The 19,467-nt window shown below is 39.8% G+C and overlaps 1 protein-coding gene across 1 annotated transcript in view; it reads left to right on the top strand.

The window, feature by feature from the left end:
- The window catches only part of FREM3 (FRAS1 related extracellular matrix 3), a 74,575-nt gene extending 56,098 nt beyond the window's left edge, over nucleotides 1-18,477 (top strand). The window contains exons 7-9 of the mRNA XM_072948258.1: nucleotides 4,457-4,708; nucleotides 14,585-14,734; nucleotides 18,019-18,477. Coding sequence (XP_072804359.1) covers nucleotides 4,457-4,708; nucleotides 14,585-14,734; nucleotides 18,019-18,260 — 644 coding nt within the window. The 3' untranslated portion in view covers nucleotides 18,261-18,477. The remainder of the gene's footprint in view (nucleotides 1-4,456; nucleotides 4,709-14,584; nucleotides 14,735-18,018) is intronic.
- Nucleotides 18,478-19,467: the final 990 nt, after the last annotated feature.

The following is a 19,467-nucleotide window of genomic DNA, read 5'->3' on the forward strand; positions in this document are numbered from 1 at the left end:
AAAGACTTTCTCCTTTGCCTAGAAAAAAAGAATCTGTTTTTATTTATTTGGGTATCAGTGTGTTTATAGGTTTTAGAAGTTATACCTTGCATCTCAAAGGGGTTCTTTGGATGATTTAGAAGTCCCTTGACTGAAGGTCTGCCAAGGGTTAATCCTTAGTTTTTTGTTTATCAGAACGTGTCTTCACTTCAACCTCAGTCGTGAAATTCTAGGTGGATAGTTATTTTCTCCCAGCATTTTGGAGTTATTATTCCATTGTCTTCTGCCTCCCATTGTCTTGCTAAAAAGTCTGCTTTTGGTCTAAAAGTCGTCTTCGTTGTGATCTGTCTTTTCTATGCATTTAAGATCCTCTTAAAATTATCTGAATCTGTGAAAGATCTGGGGGCTTTACTTGAAGATGTTTTCCTCCAAGGCAGATTTGCGTGGCTTATCCTGGGATCTGAGAGCAGTGCTGACCCAGAAATACTCCTACTCCCCTGCGTCCCAGGCCAGATCGCAGAGTTTCAGATTCACCTCCCTGACGGTGCCATAGGTCCGTGGCCCAGTCTCCCCTGCAGTGCTAATTCTGAATCCCAGCTTGAGTGGGAATCTCTTCTCTAGCTTTAGTGTTTTGGAGTTTGGGGTTTTAAGGTGTTCTTTTTGGTTTTGCTTGGTTTTGGCCCTTGATGATTTCCCTTACCTCCTGTGAGCACAGAAAAGCCAGAATAATTATTTCTTCTAGATGTTTTGCAGTGGGAGAGCATCTCAGAATACCTAGCCAGCCAAACTGCTGGGAACAGATGTCCCAGACGACTCTAGACAGAAGCTCCCATGCTGCTCCAGCCCTGTTTCTCCCCTCTCCACTTCTCTCCACTCACTCCCGCACCTCCCCCCAGTCATGGACCCCTCTGAGCATGAAATGAACCGTGCCTGGGGCTTCTGACACTGCCTACTCTGACCAGGAGTTTGATGCTATGTTTTTTACAGAAAGGCAATATCTTGTCTTGCTGCCGTATTAAAAATATACATTAAAGGAAATTTGTCTATTTAAAAGAATTTGTAATCGAGTAATACAATAACTAAAGACAACAGGGGGAAGTTAAAAAATGCTCTATTGGGAGATGGAACTTTGACTCCTGGACAAGACACTGGGGTGTTCTCTGCCTCGATTTCCTCATTAATAAAGTATCCTAGCCACCTCATAAAGTTATCAAATGCCATGCTATAGTGATTCAGTCACCCTTTAATGTGGCTTCTTGAGAGATCTTTCTCTCTGACTCAAAGCATCATTTATGATTTTTATAGAGCAAGTGTACTATGTAGCCATAGAGACTGTGCCATAGGCACCCTCTGTAAAGCAACAATTAATTTTTAAAATAATTTCATAGATTCTCAGACTCCCTGTCTGAGATGGGCATGGATGGGGAAGCCTATGCTGTTGTCATCATGGATGGAGTGGTGTGCTGGATCCAGCCAGTACTCCTCATGAGAGTCAGTTGCTTGCATCTCTTCCCAACTCTGGGTTCAGTAACTTCACATTGATAGTGAAACTGGCCATGGTGGGAATATTTACATGACAAAAATCAGCCAAAGCTACAAATCAGGGATTTTGTGTGGCTTTCTGGTTTGTTTCTTAAACATTTAGCAGCATACCACCATGTTAGTCTGAAATGAATTCTTTGGTTCTAACATTAATTTTAGAGAATTAAACCCCTCCTCAGTAAGACGGTTCATCTTGCCCCATAATCTACCCCTGCAAACGACAAGGGATGTAGAGTCAGTGCCTTCTGAGCAAATCCTCAGAAGTCACTTTGGAAATAATTCTCATTTTTAAACAAGCTGTATTTATACAGGCAGCACACACTCATAGATGACAATTTGTATTTGTGTTGATTTATATTAGCAAGAAGAAAGTGGATGTTGGTGTTAGCATGCATATATGCACGTACCATAGCTATAAGCAAAAGAGACCCTTGCTGGACCTAGAGTGTCTGACCTAGGAGCTCACTGTCATACCCCCATTGCTTTTTACTAAGGAGAAGTGTGGTGGGAAACACTTATGATTTTCGAAAATTACTTATTTGGTATATTGAGTTACTGCACAAAATCTTTGTCTCCTGAATCTGGTCTGTCTAAATCTTTTCAATCACTGTGACTACTTTTTATTCTTTGAGCTCTAAACCTGTGCATTGCTACATTTTTAATACTGCAAAGGAGTGCACTGAATTACACTGCTGATGGGATTGTAAGATGGTACAGCTGCTATGGGAAATAGTATAGCAGATCCTCAAAAAATTACAAATAAAATTACCATATGGTCCAACATATATCCCACATCTGGGTATATATCCAAAAGAATTAAAAGCAGGGTCTCAGAGAGATAGTTGCACACATGTTCATAGCAACATTATTCACAGTAACCAACAGGTGAAACAACCGAAATATTCATGGCTGGTTGAATGGATAAACAAGATGTGGTGTGACCATACAATAAAATAGTATTTATTCAGCCTTAAGAAAAGAAGGAAAGTCTGACACATGCTACATTGAGGATGTGTAGGTAGCATGTGTCAGAATTTGAGGACATTATGCTACGTGAAATAATAAGCCAGTCACAAAAGACAAATACTGTATAATTCCACTTATACCCAGTACCTACAGTAGACAAGTTCATAGAGACAGAAAGTAAAACGGTGGTGTCCAGAGACTGGGGTGAGGAGGAAAGAGGGAGTTGTTTAACGGGTACAAAGTTTCAGTTTTGAAAGATGCAAAAGTCCTGGAGATGTTTCACAATAACGTGAATAGGCAACCCTACTGAACTGTACACCTAAAAATAGTTGAGCTGGTAGGGGAGGGGATAGCTCAGTGGCAGAGCACGTGCTCAACATGCACAAGGTCTGGGTTCAATCCCCAGTGCCTCTGTTAAAATAAACAAACAAACAAACCTAATCACCTCTCCCCAAGATGATAAATTTTAGATTATGTTCATTTCCCACAATGAAAACAGTGCACTAAATCCCAGAAACCCCTCCTCTAAGTATTTACTCAAGAGAAATAAAATGATACATCTACTCAAAGACCTGTGCTTGAATATTTACAGCAGCATTATTCAGAATAGCTAAAAACTGAAGCAACCCAGATTTCCAACTGGTAAATGGGAAAACAAATTCTGGTGCAGCCACACAATGAGGAGCACTGTTTAGGAACAAAAAAGAAGAAAATCCTGATGTATCGATACATCTTCAACACATAGTGCTAAATGAAAGGAATCAGGCACAAAAGGCTGAAAACCACATGGTTTCATTTCCATGAAATTGTCTGAAAGGCAAGTAAATCTATGGTGACAGAAAATGGATGAGTGGCTTCCCGGGCTGGGAGACAGGCAAGCAGAGATTACAAGGGGTACACATTAACTTTGGTCGGTGGGTAAAATGCTCAACATTATGCTTGTGCTCATGGTTACATGACTGCATATATTTGTCAAAACTCATCAAATGGTGCATTTAAATTGGGGAATCTTAACGTGTAAATTATTATTACAGAATTTTAAGTGTACTGCATCTAAACTAAAATTGTCTGATCAATCCTGTACTCCTTGTAAAATAAGTAATTTTGTGGCTGTATTTTGGTGTCATGTGAAGAACTCTAGGCAAGATCTGAAGGTCAGATTACATAGATGGCACTGACAGCTCTGCCACTAAGGGGAGGGCAGGGGTAGGGGATAGATTCTCTGGTTATAATTTTATCTGTACTTCAGTTTTCCAGTCTATAACAGGAACAAATTAAGTTAAACCAGACCCACCATCCTATGATCCTTCAGCTTATTTAGCCCCTAATCTAAACAAACTTTATGCTGGTGCAGCCATTGTGGAAAACAGTATGGAAATTTCTCAGAAAACTAAAAATAGACTTACCATATGATCCAACAGTCCCACTCCTGGGCATATATCCAGAGACAACCTTAATTCAAAAAGACACCTACACCCCAATGTTCATAACAGCCCTATTTACAATATCCAAGACATGGAAACAACCTAAATGTCCATCAACAGATGACTGGATAAAGAAGTTGTGGGGGGGGGGGTTGTAATGGAATACTACTCAGCCATAAAAAATAATAAAATAACGCTATTTGCAGCAACATGGAGAATGTCATTCTAAGTGAAGTAAGCCAGAAAGAGAAAGAAAAATATCACATGATATCACTTATATGTGATATCTAAAAAAAAAAAAGTAAAACTTATGCAATATATACCCTATTTAAAGACCACTAACTGTGGATCATGTTAGAACAGCAGGATCTGTTCTTAAAGCCTTCTAATTATAATATTAATATTTGTGACTGTAAGAGGTAAGTGTGCCTTATAATTCAGATAGCTCTTATCTAAAAATAGTTTGAAGAAAACTCAGTGGGGAGTGGGCTTCCTGTTCAGAACTCCATGTCTTCTCACCTCTGTTCCATCTCCTATTTCCATAGGTTCTGCCACAGGCACCCTACCTCCCACAGTGTTATCTTTCTCTGACTACATCTCACGTCCAAAAGATCACACTAGCATCCTCCATTTTGACAAGGATGAAGTTGAGAACGCCTGCCGGGTCCTGATCATCGATGACTCCCTCTATGAAGAGGAGGAATCCTTCAGCGTTTCACTGAGCCTGCCAACGGGAGGGCAACTGGGGGCCAGATTCCCCACCACCAAGGTGGTTATCCTGGCTGACCGTGATGATGGTAAGTCCATTTCCTCCTTTCCATTCTTGGCAATAACTACCTTCTTCTCATACTTTCCTTCAACAGTTGAAAGACAAATCTAGCTTCAATGATCTTTTAAAGGAATTTTTTTTAATTGAAGTCAGTTACAATGTATCAATTTCTGGTGTATAGCACAATGTCCCAGTCATGCATATACATACATATATTTGTTTTCATATTCTTTTTCATGAACGGTTATTACAAGATATTGAATATAGTTCCCTGTGCTCTACAGAAGAAATTGGTGTTTTTATATCTATTTTTATATTTAGTGGCTAACATTTGCAAATCTCAAACTCCCAAATTTATCCCTTCCCACCCCCTTTCCCCGGTAACCATAAGATTATTTACCATGTCTGCTAGCCTGCTTCTGTTTTGTAGATGAGTTCATTAGTGTCCTCTTTTCTTCTTTTTTTGATTCCACATATGAGTAATAACATATGATATTTTTCTTTCTCTTTCTAGCTTACTTCACTTAGTAATGACAATCTCTAGGTCCATCCATGTTGCTGAAAATGGCACCATTTTCTTCTTTTTTATGACTGAGTATAAAGGAATTTTTGATACTGTTCCCTTTCCAAAGGTGCTGAGTAGCCTTTCAAATACACAGATATCACCAACACCAAGGACAACGTAGCAATGAAGGAAGATTAAATATTTACCTATGCATTTGTTCAAATAAAAAAAGCACATCCCAAGGAAGAGAACTAAGACTGATAAGGAAGCTGAGAAGAGGACCTAGATTAGGTATCTGATCACCCACCAGGACTGCCCCACAAGGACACTCATCTTCACAGGACAGGGAGCCTCCCTCACAGCAAGTACATGAGTCTTCAGATGGTCTAAGGGTACCATGGAGCTCCATATGTAGGCATCCAGACTTCTCCTCCAGCCCCACCTGACAGGGTGTTTGGCTCCAGTCCCAGCTGAAACTCAGAGCTAGAGAAGAAGAGAGGGCTCCCCACTGCTCAAACCCAACCCCTCGCACCCTCAGACTCAGCAAGAATCAAGCCCAGTATTATTTTCTTAAGTCTCAATTGCCTTTTCTACAAGAAGCACTCCTAAGAGAAAATATCGATGAAGGTGGGGCCAGGATCAGACTGTTTCATTACTAGTCTCAAGTTAGGTTGCCCACTTCATCTCCCCAGCATGTGTCTGCCAGGACTTGAGGGCTGTGAGTTGCTGTGTTCAGATCTAGGCAGGACTGGACTGGTCTCCGATTACAGAGCCCAGGTTTGTGTGATACAGCACAGAGCTTCCGTGAGGTGAGAGCTATGTCAAGAGATAAACCAGATCGAGTCGAGGTTGAAGAGTGTATATACTCTCTAGCTGGGGATGGCCAAACGTATCACATATTATACTGTTCACGAACAAAGGAAAATATGAGTGAGATTAAAGTTGGTTTGTTTTTTGTTAGTTTAGTTGGTCTCCTAAATGCGTTTGCTTGTTGATATCACACCTGTGGACAAGATCTCAAATGTACAACAGGCCAGTTTTGGTTCACTGAAAAAAAAAGTTGTCAAGGACTAAGTTCAGTTCCAAAACATATTTTCACAAGTATCAAGGGCTAAGAGTAAGTATAGACCCTGAAGTCTATGTTCTGTTCATCGTGTGCTTTCTTTTCAAAAATTGCCCCATTAGATTTAAGATAGCGATTGTTTTTCTTAAAATAAGGTGTAGGAGTTTTCAGTATACGCCATAGAAATTTAGAATTTGTATTATATTTTCTGTTACACCAAAGAGAGATTAGGGAGTGTCTACTAAGACTGTTAACCTTGACTATGTAGTTTTTTGGAAACAGAAGTGTTACAATCTTATATATAAATTATCTGTTGTTTTCCCCACAGAAGAAAAGGAGGCTCTGAGTAAATTTAACTGGTTTTGACTTCTGAAAAATCACTTCATAGCCAAGAAAAGGATGACAATATGGTGGTATGTGGTGTTTGAAGCCTAATTGAAAGATGGGATTTTTTTTTCGAAATATCAGGGTTAAGATTAGGATTATGGCTAGCGTATCTGCCTCTTACTGAGACGTCAGGAAAGGTTTACCTGGACCAAGTTCTAAAGACCAAGAAGTTGTCAGGCAGGCAGAAGAGAAAGAAGCAAAGTTATGGAGGCAGGGACTTTTTTTTACACTGTTCTACATGCTCTTCTTCATAGTAGCTCTTTCCTTTATGACTACTTCTCAGTTTTCTATAGTGATGTGGAATTAACATGAAAAAATTGACATCTGTATCCAAATAACTTCAAATTCCTCTTCCCTTCACTGCCACACCTTTTCCTGAAGCCAAAGAGTGATGCCAGTACCGTATCAGTTCTCTTTCCCTGCCGGACCTAGTTATAGTCAAAGTACACAAGGAAAGAAATGGGAGAGAAAGAAAGGAGATTGGGGAGGGAGATGATAGAGTGAGGAAAGGTGGAACTGGGGGCTCTGAATCTGGGGTACCACTACCTGTCCAGGTAACCTTGGGCAGGTGAAGGTATAGAGGTTCCGTTTCCCACTCCATGAAATAAGGAGGTTTCAATGGGTTATCTCCCGAGATCCTTCCAACTCTGTCATTTGATCATTCTTGAAGTCATCTTAAGATCTGCAGCACAACCCACACTTATGAAATGAAGTATCCTGTAGACTATTTGAGTTTTTTCATTAAAATGTTATCATGGACTTTAAAAATCTGTGCCAAAATTTTATTCCTAACAAGTCAGAAAAAGAAAGGAGCTAATCACTGAACTTGAATTGTCTTGTGATTTAAGCTGTTCATTTTGTCTTCTGTTTCTCCAAGGCCTCTCCCTAGTAAATGAATTCTTATTGTTTGACTCATGCTCTGCTTTCCAACTTGGGTGCTGGGAGACCCCAAAATAATGTGTCCATACCCTACATAGTCTTTTATGCTTTAACATTTTCCAAGCATACACTGCATTACACTTTGATAAAGAATTTGATTTTGTGTTTTAAAATCATCCCCAAAAATTAAAGCAAAAGAAAAGAATAAGATTGTACACTTTGCTATAAGCTTAGAAAAATCCAGTGTCCTCAGATTGACACCCTCTCCTTAAAGGAGACTCCACATGGACAGCAACTTCATAAGCAAAATATTGTTTGATGAGCGTGGGATCCTAGCAACACCATCAAGCCAATAGAACCAACTCTATCTTGAGCAGAAACAACAGAATGGTCTTGTGATTTATTCATTTTGCCTTCTGTTTCTCCAAGGCCTCTCCCTAGTAAATGAATTCTTACTGTTTGACTGTCCTAGACTCTCACGGTCCATAGTCAAAATATTCTTTCTCTTAACATGGCTGAAAACAGGCATTCTTTACGTTCTTTTGGTTGCGTTCTCTTTCCTAGGTTCCATGCAGAGTGAACGTGAGCTGAAACAGCTGGTCATGCTACAGATGTGACCGTAACTTACCTAGCCCCCGTCTCCTGAAGCTGCAAGCTGACATTACAGTAAGCCCAGCATGACTCTACCCAGTGACTGCCCTGTAACATCTCAATCTCCAGGGTCAGAATTAATGCTATTTCAGATACTAGTTCTGCAGACTATGAAGGTGTGATGTCCTCCATCCCCCTGTTCAGGCACTCCACAGGCACCCATTTAGCCACTGTCCTTGGATGACTTCTGTGGGTGCTGCTTTAGTCTCTAGATTAAAGATAGTCACAGATTTTGCCACTCATGATGCTAATGGTTTCTTTGAATGGTGCCATTTATTATTTCCTTGAGGAAACAATCACAGTGATTATTAGCTTGATTATACTGCTACTCGATTATAGTCTTTTGGACGCGAAATGACAATTTCCCTAATTCAGTTTTTAAGCATTAAGCATTGATCAGATTCTAACTCATGGTGTATCATGGGAAGCAGTTTAGTTGTCCTTTCAGTTAGAGATAAAAATGTGTGTCTGATGAAATGGATGATTTAAGAAAAAAATTGGGGAAAGTGCACATTTTCCAGGGTTAGGATTTACATGTAATTTGTCCCTGTCTGAGCACTTGTTAAATACCACTAATGCTTTCTTTGTGCAGAAGTGTCAAGTCCATCATCTGGTAGCAAAAGCACATTTTCCTTTGGGCCAGGTGATGACACAATATCCAGCAACGTAACGATGTACCCCAGCAGCTCCAGGGTTGGAATTAGGATGAAATGTTTTTATTCTATTTAGCTAGACTCTGGGAAATGTTTGGCTTCCTTAAACAGAGATCAACTAGCCCCTTGTCAAATAGATCACCTGCAGAAATGCCTTTGTAAAAGCAATTGCCATGGGATAGTGCTAAGAAAAGAAATGGTACGGGGCAGAGGCAACCTAACAACCCAGGACCCTGCACTGCCATGGGACCCATTATAAAAAAAAAAAAAAAAAACCAGCTTCTGAGGGCAGAGGCCACAGAATATGGCCAATCAGTGTTAGCTGAACATATGCACCTTAGACTTCACATGCATGCACCTGGCTTAAGATGCTAGCTTCCACCTGCCCTGTAACAGGGGCAAGATGGAGCTGAGGACATTTATTAATTACCACTGTGTGTCTGTTCTGTATACAAACACTTTATAGCAGGTCCCTGCTTATCTGCTGAAGACATTTCCTTCCATTTTCAGGATGTGATTTGAAAACTCTTGTAGTCTGCCACAAAAAAAAAAAAAGAATTGATGTCATTTCACAGAGGGCTATTAATTTTGTCCTGAAGAAATAAGATTTTTATAACATGCATAAAATTTGCCTATAAAGATTGCCAGCTAGATTAGTATCTTTGTCATTAAATGGATGTCTAACACAATGGTGATGGATTTAAGAAAACATTGTAAGGGAGAATTATGCATAAACAAAGTGTCATTTTGGCAAAATCAGCACATCCAACTTTCTTAAAAAATGTGGTTAATACTGTTGCTATGGACCAAGATAAACTTCATCACAAAGTGTTTTTTTTAATAATAATTCTTCTCATTTATTTTTGTCCTTTTCTGCTAGTATAAAATTTATATACAGTGAATGCACATATTGTAAGTGTACCACTGGATTAATTTTGATGGTTACAAGTACCTGTGTAAATACTACATAGTCAAGAATTTTTCCATCATGTCAGAAAGCACCCTTGTTCCCCTTTCTAATTAATTCTGTCCCAACCCTACTACAACCATGTTTGGATTTTTGTTACCATAGATTTATTTTCCCCGTTTTTGTACTTCATATAAGTGAAATCATAAAGGGTTGACATTTTTATTTTTCTGGCTTCTTTAATTCAACACTTTAATTTTCAACAACTTTAATTCAACTGTGAGATTCATTTAAATTGTTCCATATACCAGTGTTCATTTTTTAAGTCCCTGTCCAGAATTCCACTCTGCAACTTCTGCATCATCAGCATCCCCCACCAGCATGCTACCTTTGTTACAATTCATGAACCTACATTGACACATCATTATCGCCCAGAGTCCATAGTTTACATTAGCTTCACTCTTGGTGTTTGAGTTTATATGAATCTGGACAAAAAAAAAAAATCCACGTTTTTAAAACTTGAAAGGCATGTTGCTGTGCTGTAAACCCCAGGAAGCCATTCAGAAAAACGAGTGTCACTATGTCTTATAAGGCTAGTTATATTATAATACAATTGTTACAGGCTTTAAAAGTAGAAAATTTTTATTTCAGTTCTTATTCTTCAACTTGGGCACTTTAGTCCTATTTATGCAGCTTAAGTTTCATAAGATGTATTTTGGTTGTTTTGCCACTGTTACTTGCATATATCTTAAATTTCTGGATACGCATGCTGCGTTTGATGTTGTGATCACTCATATTTTCCAGTATGCTTTAATCTCTTGATTTTCTTGGATCTACTCCTCTCTCTTCATCAGTGTCTCTCTCTCTTTTTTTTTTTTTTTTTTTGAGCTCCTTCCCCTCTGCCAGTCTCCCTAATGGTTGATATCCCCACTACAGTTCTCCTTACTCATTCACTTTGTATGGTCATACCATCTAATACAGGATTGACCACAACTTCTGTGCTTAGGACCCCCAGATCTCATCTGCAGCCCTGATCTGGTTTTTGAACTCCAGGTTCACACATGAAAGCCTTTCTAACCCTGACCAAGGCTGTTTTCCCTCCTGTATTTCCAGCTGAGTTAATGATGGTCCCACCCCCACACCTGCAGGGCATCCCAGAAGCCACCTACATCCACTCACTGGCTGCTGCTCAGGACACTTACCACATCTATCTCTTCCACTCCATCCCTAGTACGAGTGCATAGTTCAAACCACCCTCAGGTCTCACTTGGATAATTGTGATTTCTTCCTAATCAGCAGCCCTAACTCTTCCTTAAATCTGTGGCTCCCACTTAGACAGGTTAGTTAGACAGGTGGAGAAAACAAAAAAAACAGCCACCTTACCACTGCTTAAAATTGGTTCCCACATTCTACAGAGAGTCTAGAAAGTGAAGTCCCATCTGCTTAAAATGGATCCAGGTTTCTGCAGGATCTGGCAGGATCCTCTCTAAACTCATTCTCTGCATTCCTCTGCTCTCACTTGGCACATTTCTAAGAAACACACTTTTGTTTTCCTCCCAAAATGCTAGGATTTTTCATGTTTCTGTGCCTTTTTTCATCCTTGTCGCATTTCTCCTCCCTATTTCCATTTAAAGAACAGTCTCTTTTGAAGGAGATAAAAACCCATCCAAGGGAGTGGAATCCATCTAACATAAATATGATGTGGCCAAAATGTCATACTCTCAGAATTGCCCGCCCTTAAGGGTTATTGCCAGTATCTCAGTTTTCTAGACAGGGCGAGGGTGAGGACGACCTGGAGGTGCTGCCGGGCTGCACAGAGCCGCCCTTTCCTCTCTGTTACCACATCTCCTGTTGCTCAATACACAGAGCATCTTGGAAGAGTTTTGTGATTTTTCTTCTAAGTGACATTGTCCTCTTCTTATATCTTGTATCTTACTGTATTCAGAGAGGCCTAATTCTTACAATTTTTCTTTGAACAGTGATGTAACTCAATTTTTTAAAACATCTTTCTTAGCTCTCTCCCTTCCCCAATACCAGACAGAGTAAATTCTCTGCTACAAAAAAAAAAAAAAAAGAGCAGATAGCTTTGTCCAAACTTAAAAAAAAATCTTTTGTAATAAGTTCAAAATATATCAAAAGTAAATTAAGACAATCCACTTGATAATTTCCTGAGCATGTGTAACACACCAGCCCACCAGATGATGTGTTCCTAAGGGTGCAAAGTCATGTGGGATGTGGTCCCTGATCTTGAGATGTCTGGAGGGCTCTGACAAAAATGCCGAACAGTGTGTTGGAATGGTGGCTTTAACATGATAGCTTTTCAAATTGGCACTAAATCACAAGAGGGGGTCCTAAGGAGACCATCTGAGATACAGTGAACGGGGTCTGGCTCTACCTGGAAAATCTCAGTGTAGGAGATAAACTTACTGGCTGCTTTGACAGATGAGCAGAAGAGAGAGACTACATTAGGGTTAGGCAATATTCCTAGAGTTTATCAAGGAGAAGGATGCAGGAAGGTTGCAGTGGACCAAATGTAAGCCATGCGTGCGATAGAGAGCCAGGATGGACCTGTCTTAGCTCTTGTCCAAAGGCGCCACCTACAGGGATGAACAGTCCCCAGCACGAGCACTGCCAAGTGCTAATGGTTGAGAAAGGACTAAGTGACCAGCCAGAATAGAGGCAGTCATCCTCATCAAGGGAGCTGCAGGTGAGAAATTCCCAACTATGGCAGTGAGAGATCTCCAGAGAGCACACAAAAGTGCCCATGAGAGACAGAATCTGTTTTCTTCCATCTTCTAAGACCAGGCCATTACAATTAATAATAAATAATAATAATAATAATACCATTAAAAATTGTAATAATAATAATAATAAAGGGGTGTAGAACTCAGTGGTAGAGCATGTGCTTAGCATTCTTGAGGTCCTGGGTTCAATCCCCAGTACCTCCATTAAAATAAAAAACATTGGGAAGAGTTTGATATTTGCAAATATTAACTACTATATATAAAAATAGATTTTAAAAATTTCTTCTGTATAGCACAGGGGACTATATTCAATATCTTGAAATAACCTTTAATGAAAATACATGTGTGTGTGTGTATTTTTATATATATATATAAATATATAAATAACTGGGACATTGTGCGGTACACCAGAGACTGACACATTGTAACTGACTGTACTTCAATTAAAAAAAAGTTGAAAGGCCAGGGAGTATGGTCACTATGATGATACCTGTCAAGAAAGACCTTTCCTGCTGCTCTTGCCTCTCCTCCCTCTTTCCTGCCCCAAGCTTGAAGGTATCAGAAACATCCATTAACAACACTGGGAAGATGGAATGAAAGTTCTGAGTCAGAAGAGAAGATGACCCCATCCTTCTCTGAGTGCGGACCTCTCACCTGCGGTGCACCTGAGGCGAGCGACTAGCAGGTGTGACCAGTCACCATAGTTAGAGAGCAATGCAAAGTGTCCGGGGAGCGCAGGGTAAGGGATGACTAACCTCTTGAAGGAAGTATGGATGGCTTCCCAGAGCACGTCACTCTTGCTCAAGGTGTTACAGAATGCGGAGAAGTGTGTGAAAATGACACATTGAGCAGAGAGTTCCAGCTTAGAGAACACAACCAGCCAAGATGGAGGCCAAGATGACCCCAAGACGGAACCCAGAACCACACGGTGTCCTGGATGCGTGTGAGCTGTTCAGTGTCACTGGGACACGGAACACAGTGCCAGGTGTGGTACCTGAGAACTCCAGAAAAAAAGAGACTCAGGTCAGATCATGAGAGCTTTTGCATACCATGGTAAAACTTTTAGTAAAACTCTCCACAACATTAAGGGATCTATTTTAAAAATATATCCTGAGCAAATAATACCTGTTAAATTTGATTTCTACCTTCCAAAATTTAAATGTAATTCCGACGTGCTTCTCTGTTGGCATTCTGCTTGGCAAAAGTGTCATCTCTCTAATGTGGATTTTCCCTTTACTGTGTCAGGGATCATTCCTCTGTGGTGAAGCTGCTTTCCTGGGGTTTACCTTGTTGGTTTTTTTGGGTTGTTTTTTTTTTTTTTTTGCCTCTGGATTTCACAGTCCAAAAAAAATGGTCATTTCAAAACCTTTTTCGTGGCAGTACCTCCAGTGTTACAGCTAAACCTCGTGCAAACTGTGAAAGGTCAGCTAAGTCCATAGGCTGCTTTTTAGAATGTGGAGAAGCAGATGGATGGGTATATCTGCTTGGCCAAATCTTGGCTTTTCCTCCCATTGGAAGCTGTGTTCCTCTCTCCCACCCACCCTCAGAGCCTGGTGCCCACCCTGGCTTCCTTCAGCCTTCTCTTTCTAGGGGGACCTTCTCTACTTCTAGGGGTAGCATTTCCGGCATCTCAGCTGATAGGATCCCTCTGATTTCTGTCTGTCTTTGTGATAAGCAAATATTAGGGGAAAGGGCACGGCAGTCCCTGGATTCAGAACCCTGGCTGGACTGTCCCTTAACACGAAGAGCACTTCGCTCCTGAGAAAAAGCCTCCTGAATTCATTGCCATCTTTTCCTCAACAGCAGCTAACTTGCCTGACTGACGGCTAGTCGGCCAGTTTTCCCCAGCTGAGAAATTTCTTTGTGCAATGGAGACCTCTTAAAGGAGAACAATGAGTGGAATTCTAACTAACTTTGTCACACTACACATCCCGGAATCAAAGTTATGGCGTGAGACTCCTTGACGTGGTTTTTTTTTCCCTGTGTTTTGTTTGTTTCTCCTCGAGCCTGTGGGATCTGTCAGGTCTGATGATTGTGACAAACACCCAGGGCCGAAGGAGACAGGGGGCCTGGGAGGCTGAAGCATTCTTAATTTGTCCTTTGGTGTCTCCCTAGAGCCTGCCCTGCACTTTGGGGATGCTGAGTATCACGTCGATGGAAGTGCTGGCTCCATGGAGGTGTGTGTCTGGAGGACAGGCACTGACCTTTCCCCAGTGTCCTCTGTCACCGTGCGGTCCAGGAAGACAGAGCCTGCATCAGCAGAAGGTGAGAGGGATGTTTAAATAAAGTAAGCTACAAAGAGAATAGTGCACAACACGGGGATTGTAGCCAATATTTTATGATAGATATAAATGGAGTATAACCTTTAAAAAAAGAAATATGTTTAAAAGATATTAAGGAAAAAAATAGCTCTCATTTTTTTAAAGCATGTAAGCAGTTGGGTGAGTCCTCAAAGGGAACAGGAAACGAATAAAAGCAGCTGATTTGAAAATGTGGGAAAAAATGTACAATTACCCAGATGTGCGTCTAGGGCGAAGTCCCATCCATCAAGTGTAGCATGCCTAGTCTGTGTCAGTGGGCTCTGATTTAAAATTTCTCCCACCTGAGCACAGAGAATGACTTCTGCTGTTTATAAAATAAAGAGAATATTCAAACAGTAGCCTTTACAATTTATTTGTTAACCACTTGCTCATCATGGGCCCAAATTAATTTTCCAGAGTTGAGAATATTTGTAGATACTGTAAGCGGATCAGAAACACTATTTCAGACCAAGGCACACCGGGATGGCTGAGCAGGTCCCAGCTCCTGGGAGAATCCAGGCACCTTTTAACCCTGGAAGGGTAGGAGGGTTTCCCTTCTGATTCTTGGGCATTTTTCTTGGCTTCAAGAATCATGTCCCCACATCTCACTCACTGTACCTTTCTTGATATAGAAAATCAAGGTCTGGTTGGCAGTGGGGCTAAATGGTTCTGAATACCACTTCCTCTGGTGAGCCTGTCAGCTTCTTTACCAGGAAAGCACACACACACACCCACACACAGAGTAGGATTCAGCAGAAAGAAAAAGGGTAATTTCCATCTACATTGTCACTCACATTTTCTCATTTGCAAACAGAGACATTGTAGTCTCCTGGGATATGGACGGTGAGCCTCGTTCAGGACTAACATCATATGGGTCCAAGACACAGGAGAATATTTTAAGATTAAAAACTAAAATAAAAGCACAAATCCTGCAAATAAAATTCAGCAATCTAAAAGCCTACACTAAGTGACAAGACACAAAGAGAAAATTTATCAGTGAAAATGTGAACCCGGTTTCAGCATGTATGCAGAAATAGTCAAGGAAACTAGAGACAACTGGTCAGGTTTCCAGCCCAGAGCTTGCCCTTGGGAGAATTAACACGTTCTACCACTTCAGTGAGGGTGTCCCATCGTATTGTACGTGACACCAGTGATGGTCCCTAAGAGTTCTTCTGTTGTCATTGTTTTGCATTTTTTTTTTTTGCTTTCCTTCCTTCCTTTTTTTCTTTCTTTTGTTTTCTTAATTTTCTTTCTTTTTAAAATTTTTTTAATTTTTAATTTTTAAAATTCAAATTTTTATTTTTAAATTTTGTTATTTATTTTTATTTTATTTATTTATTTATCATCATTTTCTTAATTTTCAGACAGAGCTGTTTCTCACTTTGTAAGGATTTGTGGAAACGAAAGAGAATAGACCAACTGGCTCACTGGACTTTTTTGTTTACGGTGGGGAAAAAAATTAAAATTTATTTAGATAAATCCCCTTGCATACAAATAATGATGCTCCTGCTGGCTCTCAGGTAGGGATGGATTAATAATCCATGCTCGAGGTGGTGATTTATGGGTTTAAACAGGAGACACGCAGAGGTAGCAGTTTAGACTTGGTTATCAGTAGAATCTAGTAAATACTTGATGTCTGCTCAGGTGGGTTAATTAACAATAATAATTATGTCTAAGTCTGCATTTATAATATATCATTATTTATTACATAAATGATAATTATAATTTCTGTGCACTGAATGCCTACTGTTTGCCAGAGTCTGTGCTAACATCTTTGCTATATTATCTCTGATCTTCACAACAACCTTGTAAAGTAGCAAAAATTATCCCCATTTTGCAATTAAAAAAATTGAGACTCAAACAGATGAAACCACTTGCACAAGTAAGCGCTGGAATTAAGATCTGAACCCAAGTGCATAGGATCCCAAGCCCTCTTTCCCTTACTCTCCTGCCTTGGTAATTTTCACGATAATCTTGTTTTGTTTTTTCTTAATGTAATTATTTAACGGTTTTAAAAATTTTTATCCAACTCCAAACTTATAGCAAAGTAACAAATACAGTACAAACATTTTTTTTCCTGAACCCTTGAGAGTAGGTTGATAGTCAACCTGGAACCATCTCTTCAAACACTCAGAACGCAATTCCTACGAAGACATTCTCCTCTATAACCACAACACAAGCGTAAAATCAGGAAATTAACCCATACATTACCACAATCTAATCTTCAGACCTCATTCAAATTCCACCAGGTGTTCCCCCAAATCATTCTTTATAGCAAACGAAACAAAACAAAACAGTACAGTGTTACCCATTGTATTTAATTGTCAAGTCATCTAGTTTTCTTCCATCTGGAGCAGATCCTTGCCTTTCCAAGACTTTCATGACTTTGATATTTTTTAAGATTACAAACCAGTTTTGTAAAATGTCCCCTGTTTTGGGCTTGTCTGATGTTTGAGCAGGAATGTCCCAGAGATGATACTGTGTTCTCATTGCATTCTATTCAATGGCACAGTTTCAATTTATCCCACTACTGATGCTGTTAACTTTGATCACTTGGTCAAGGTGATATCTGCCAGGTTTCTTTATATGAAGTCACTTTTCTTCTTGCAGTTAATACATCTCTTATGGAGACATAACTTGACACAATGTAAATACGTTGTTTCTCCATTTATTTATATCACTCAGGGTTTCCTATTTTATTCTATTGATTAGAATTTGTCATTACTTTTGATGATTTTTAAAAATAAGTAGCAAAGGGGCTAAACGATCAGGTGAGCCAGCTTGCAAAATGATTAACAACCCAGAAAATGGCGGCAGCTTCACGGCTGATAAAATGGAGTGGAATGTTGTAAAGTTAAACCAAATTATCTGGAAAAGATGAACGAGTGAAACCTAATCAAAAGTCATGATCATCATCTTAACAGTTCCAAATAAAAAAGAGAAGTTCTTCCACTACAAATTGACGTTGCCTTCAGAGAGCCTTCAGTCTGTCGGTGGAATTTTGGTGGAAGCGCTCAGAAGGTGATGGCTTGCACTGGTGAGGATGGCACATGGTCACAGATGCGTGGCTATTGTGGCATTTGGTAGAATATGGAAATTTCCCCTTTCTGGGGATCAAGTCCACAAAATATGATTCTGAGAGTGCTGTGTACATAGGAGAATGATTCAGACCTTCCATTTTTTTCTCTGAAGGAAAACTTACGACAGTGAATCCTATAGTCTCACTCTTGGCTTTTCCTTTCCCACTAGCTGGAATAGATAACGTTGGTATCAGCCGAAATCTGAATTTTGCTCCAGGAGTGCACGTGCAGATATTCCAAGTGACAATCCTTGACGACCTGGGAGAGGCCATCTTGGAGGGTCCAGAGAGGTTTGAATTATTTCTCGAGATGCCTACAGGTGCGGTGCTTGGAGAACCAAATAAAACCACCATTTTCATCAATGACATCATCACTGACCATAAACCAAGTGCTTGTCATTCCTTTGATTGAAAGACTTCAAGGGAGAAGAAAGAGCCAAAACATGTCCCCTAATAACACAGTTTCTAGAACTTAGCAGTTCTGGGATATCAATGATATCGTCCTGTCATTTGTGTTGTATCTATTCTGGTGATATGTGCAAATATAGTTTATGTAACTGTACAAATACATATACATATACACACACAGAGAGAAAGGATTGAACCCAGAAAAGATCAATTAGCCTGTGCTCTTTCTTTGTGTTTTTCCATTTTCTTTTACTTTGTTACTAAGGCCAGTGAACCCCACTGTCATCAATTAAATCAACAGTTAAAAACAAAAGGATGGACCTTTTTTCGCTGATTGATGCTGGACAGAAAGCCCTCTTCAACTATAGATATACTACCATCCTCTTTCAGTTTCCTTACTGACATTTGCAGATAAGCCTAAATCTCCTTTTTTCCAATTGCTCAATCTTCCTCCACTACAAGCCTTTATCGGAACCACTTAGAAGGGAAATCCTTTCATCGACTCTCCCTTCTTTTGCAAACTCCTTTTTAAAGAGGATAATAAATGAGAAAGTGATAAAAATGCAAGTATCACAAGGGAGAACAAGGAAAAGTTGAAGAGTTGTATAATCCCCAAACTGCCCAATTATTTCATTACTCATTTTAAATGGACAGTGTAATTAACCATGAATACATTTCAGCTAATACTACATAAATTAGAGTTTTCAAAATATTTGAAATATTTTGAAAACCACATCTTTGTGCCCCATCATTATAGTTTAGGCATTTCTTGTAAAAAAACATTTTTAAATTTGTATTTTAGACATGACTTAACCTGTTCTCAAGTCAACATAGCATGTGATATAAACCGTTCCAAGAAGCCAGTTCCTGAAATATTGAGCAGGAGATAAGAAGGCTGTTGACCTCCACGGGGTCTGCATGTAGAGGCAGAGAAGTCTTCTCTCGCATCAGCCCAGGTTTTGCTTCGTTGGTGGACAACATCACCTTCCCCCACCAGAGAGGAGATCTTTCCAAACTACTTCCCATCTCTTCACCTCATGTCTCCCTCTGTAAAATGAGAGTTTGCACTCCATTTCTGTTAAGATCCCTTCCAGTTCTAATTCCTGTCTGGGCAAATATCTACTAACAGAAAGTCACTCTCCCTTGTCTTGCAATTTCTCTGACTGCTAGGATCAAATGTCTTTTAAATTCAATTACATTCAACAAACATT

The sequence above is a fragment of the Vicugna pacos genome, chromosome 2 (genome assembly GCF_048564905.1).
Source record: "Vicugna pacos chromosome 2, VicPac4, whole genome shotgun sequence".
In the NCBI taxonomy this organism is placed as follows: domain Eukaryota; kingdom Metazoa; phylum Chordata; class Mammalia; order Artiodactyla; family Camelidae; genus Vicugna; species Vicugna pacos.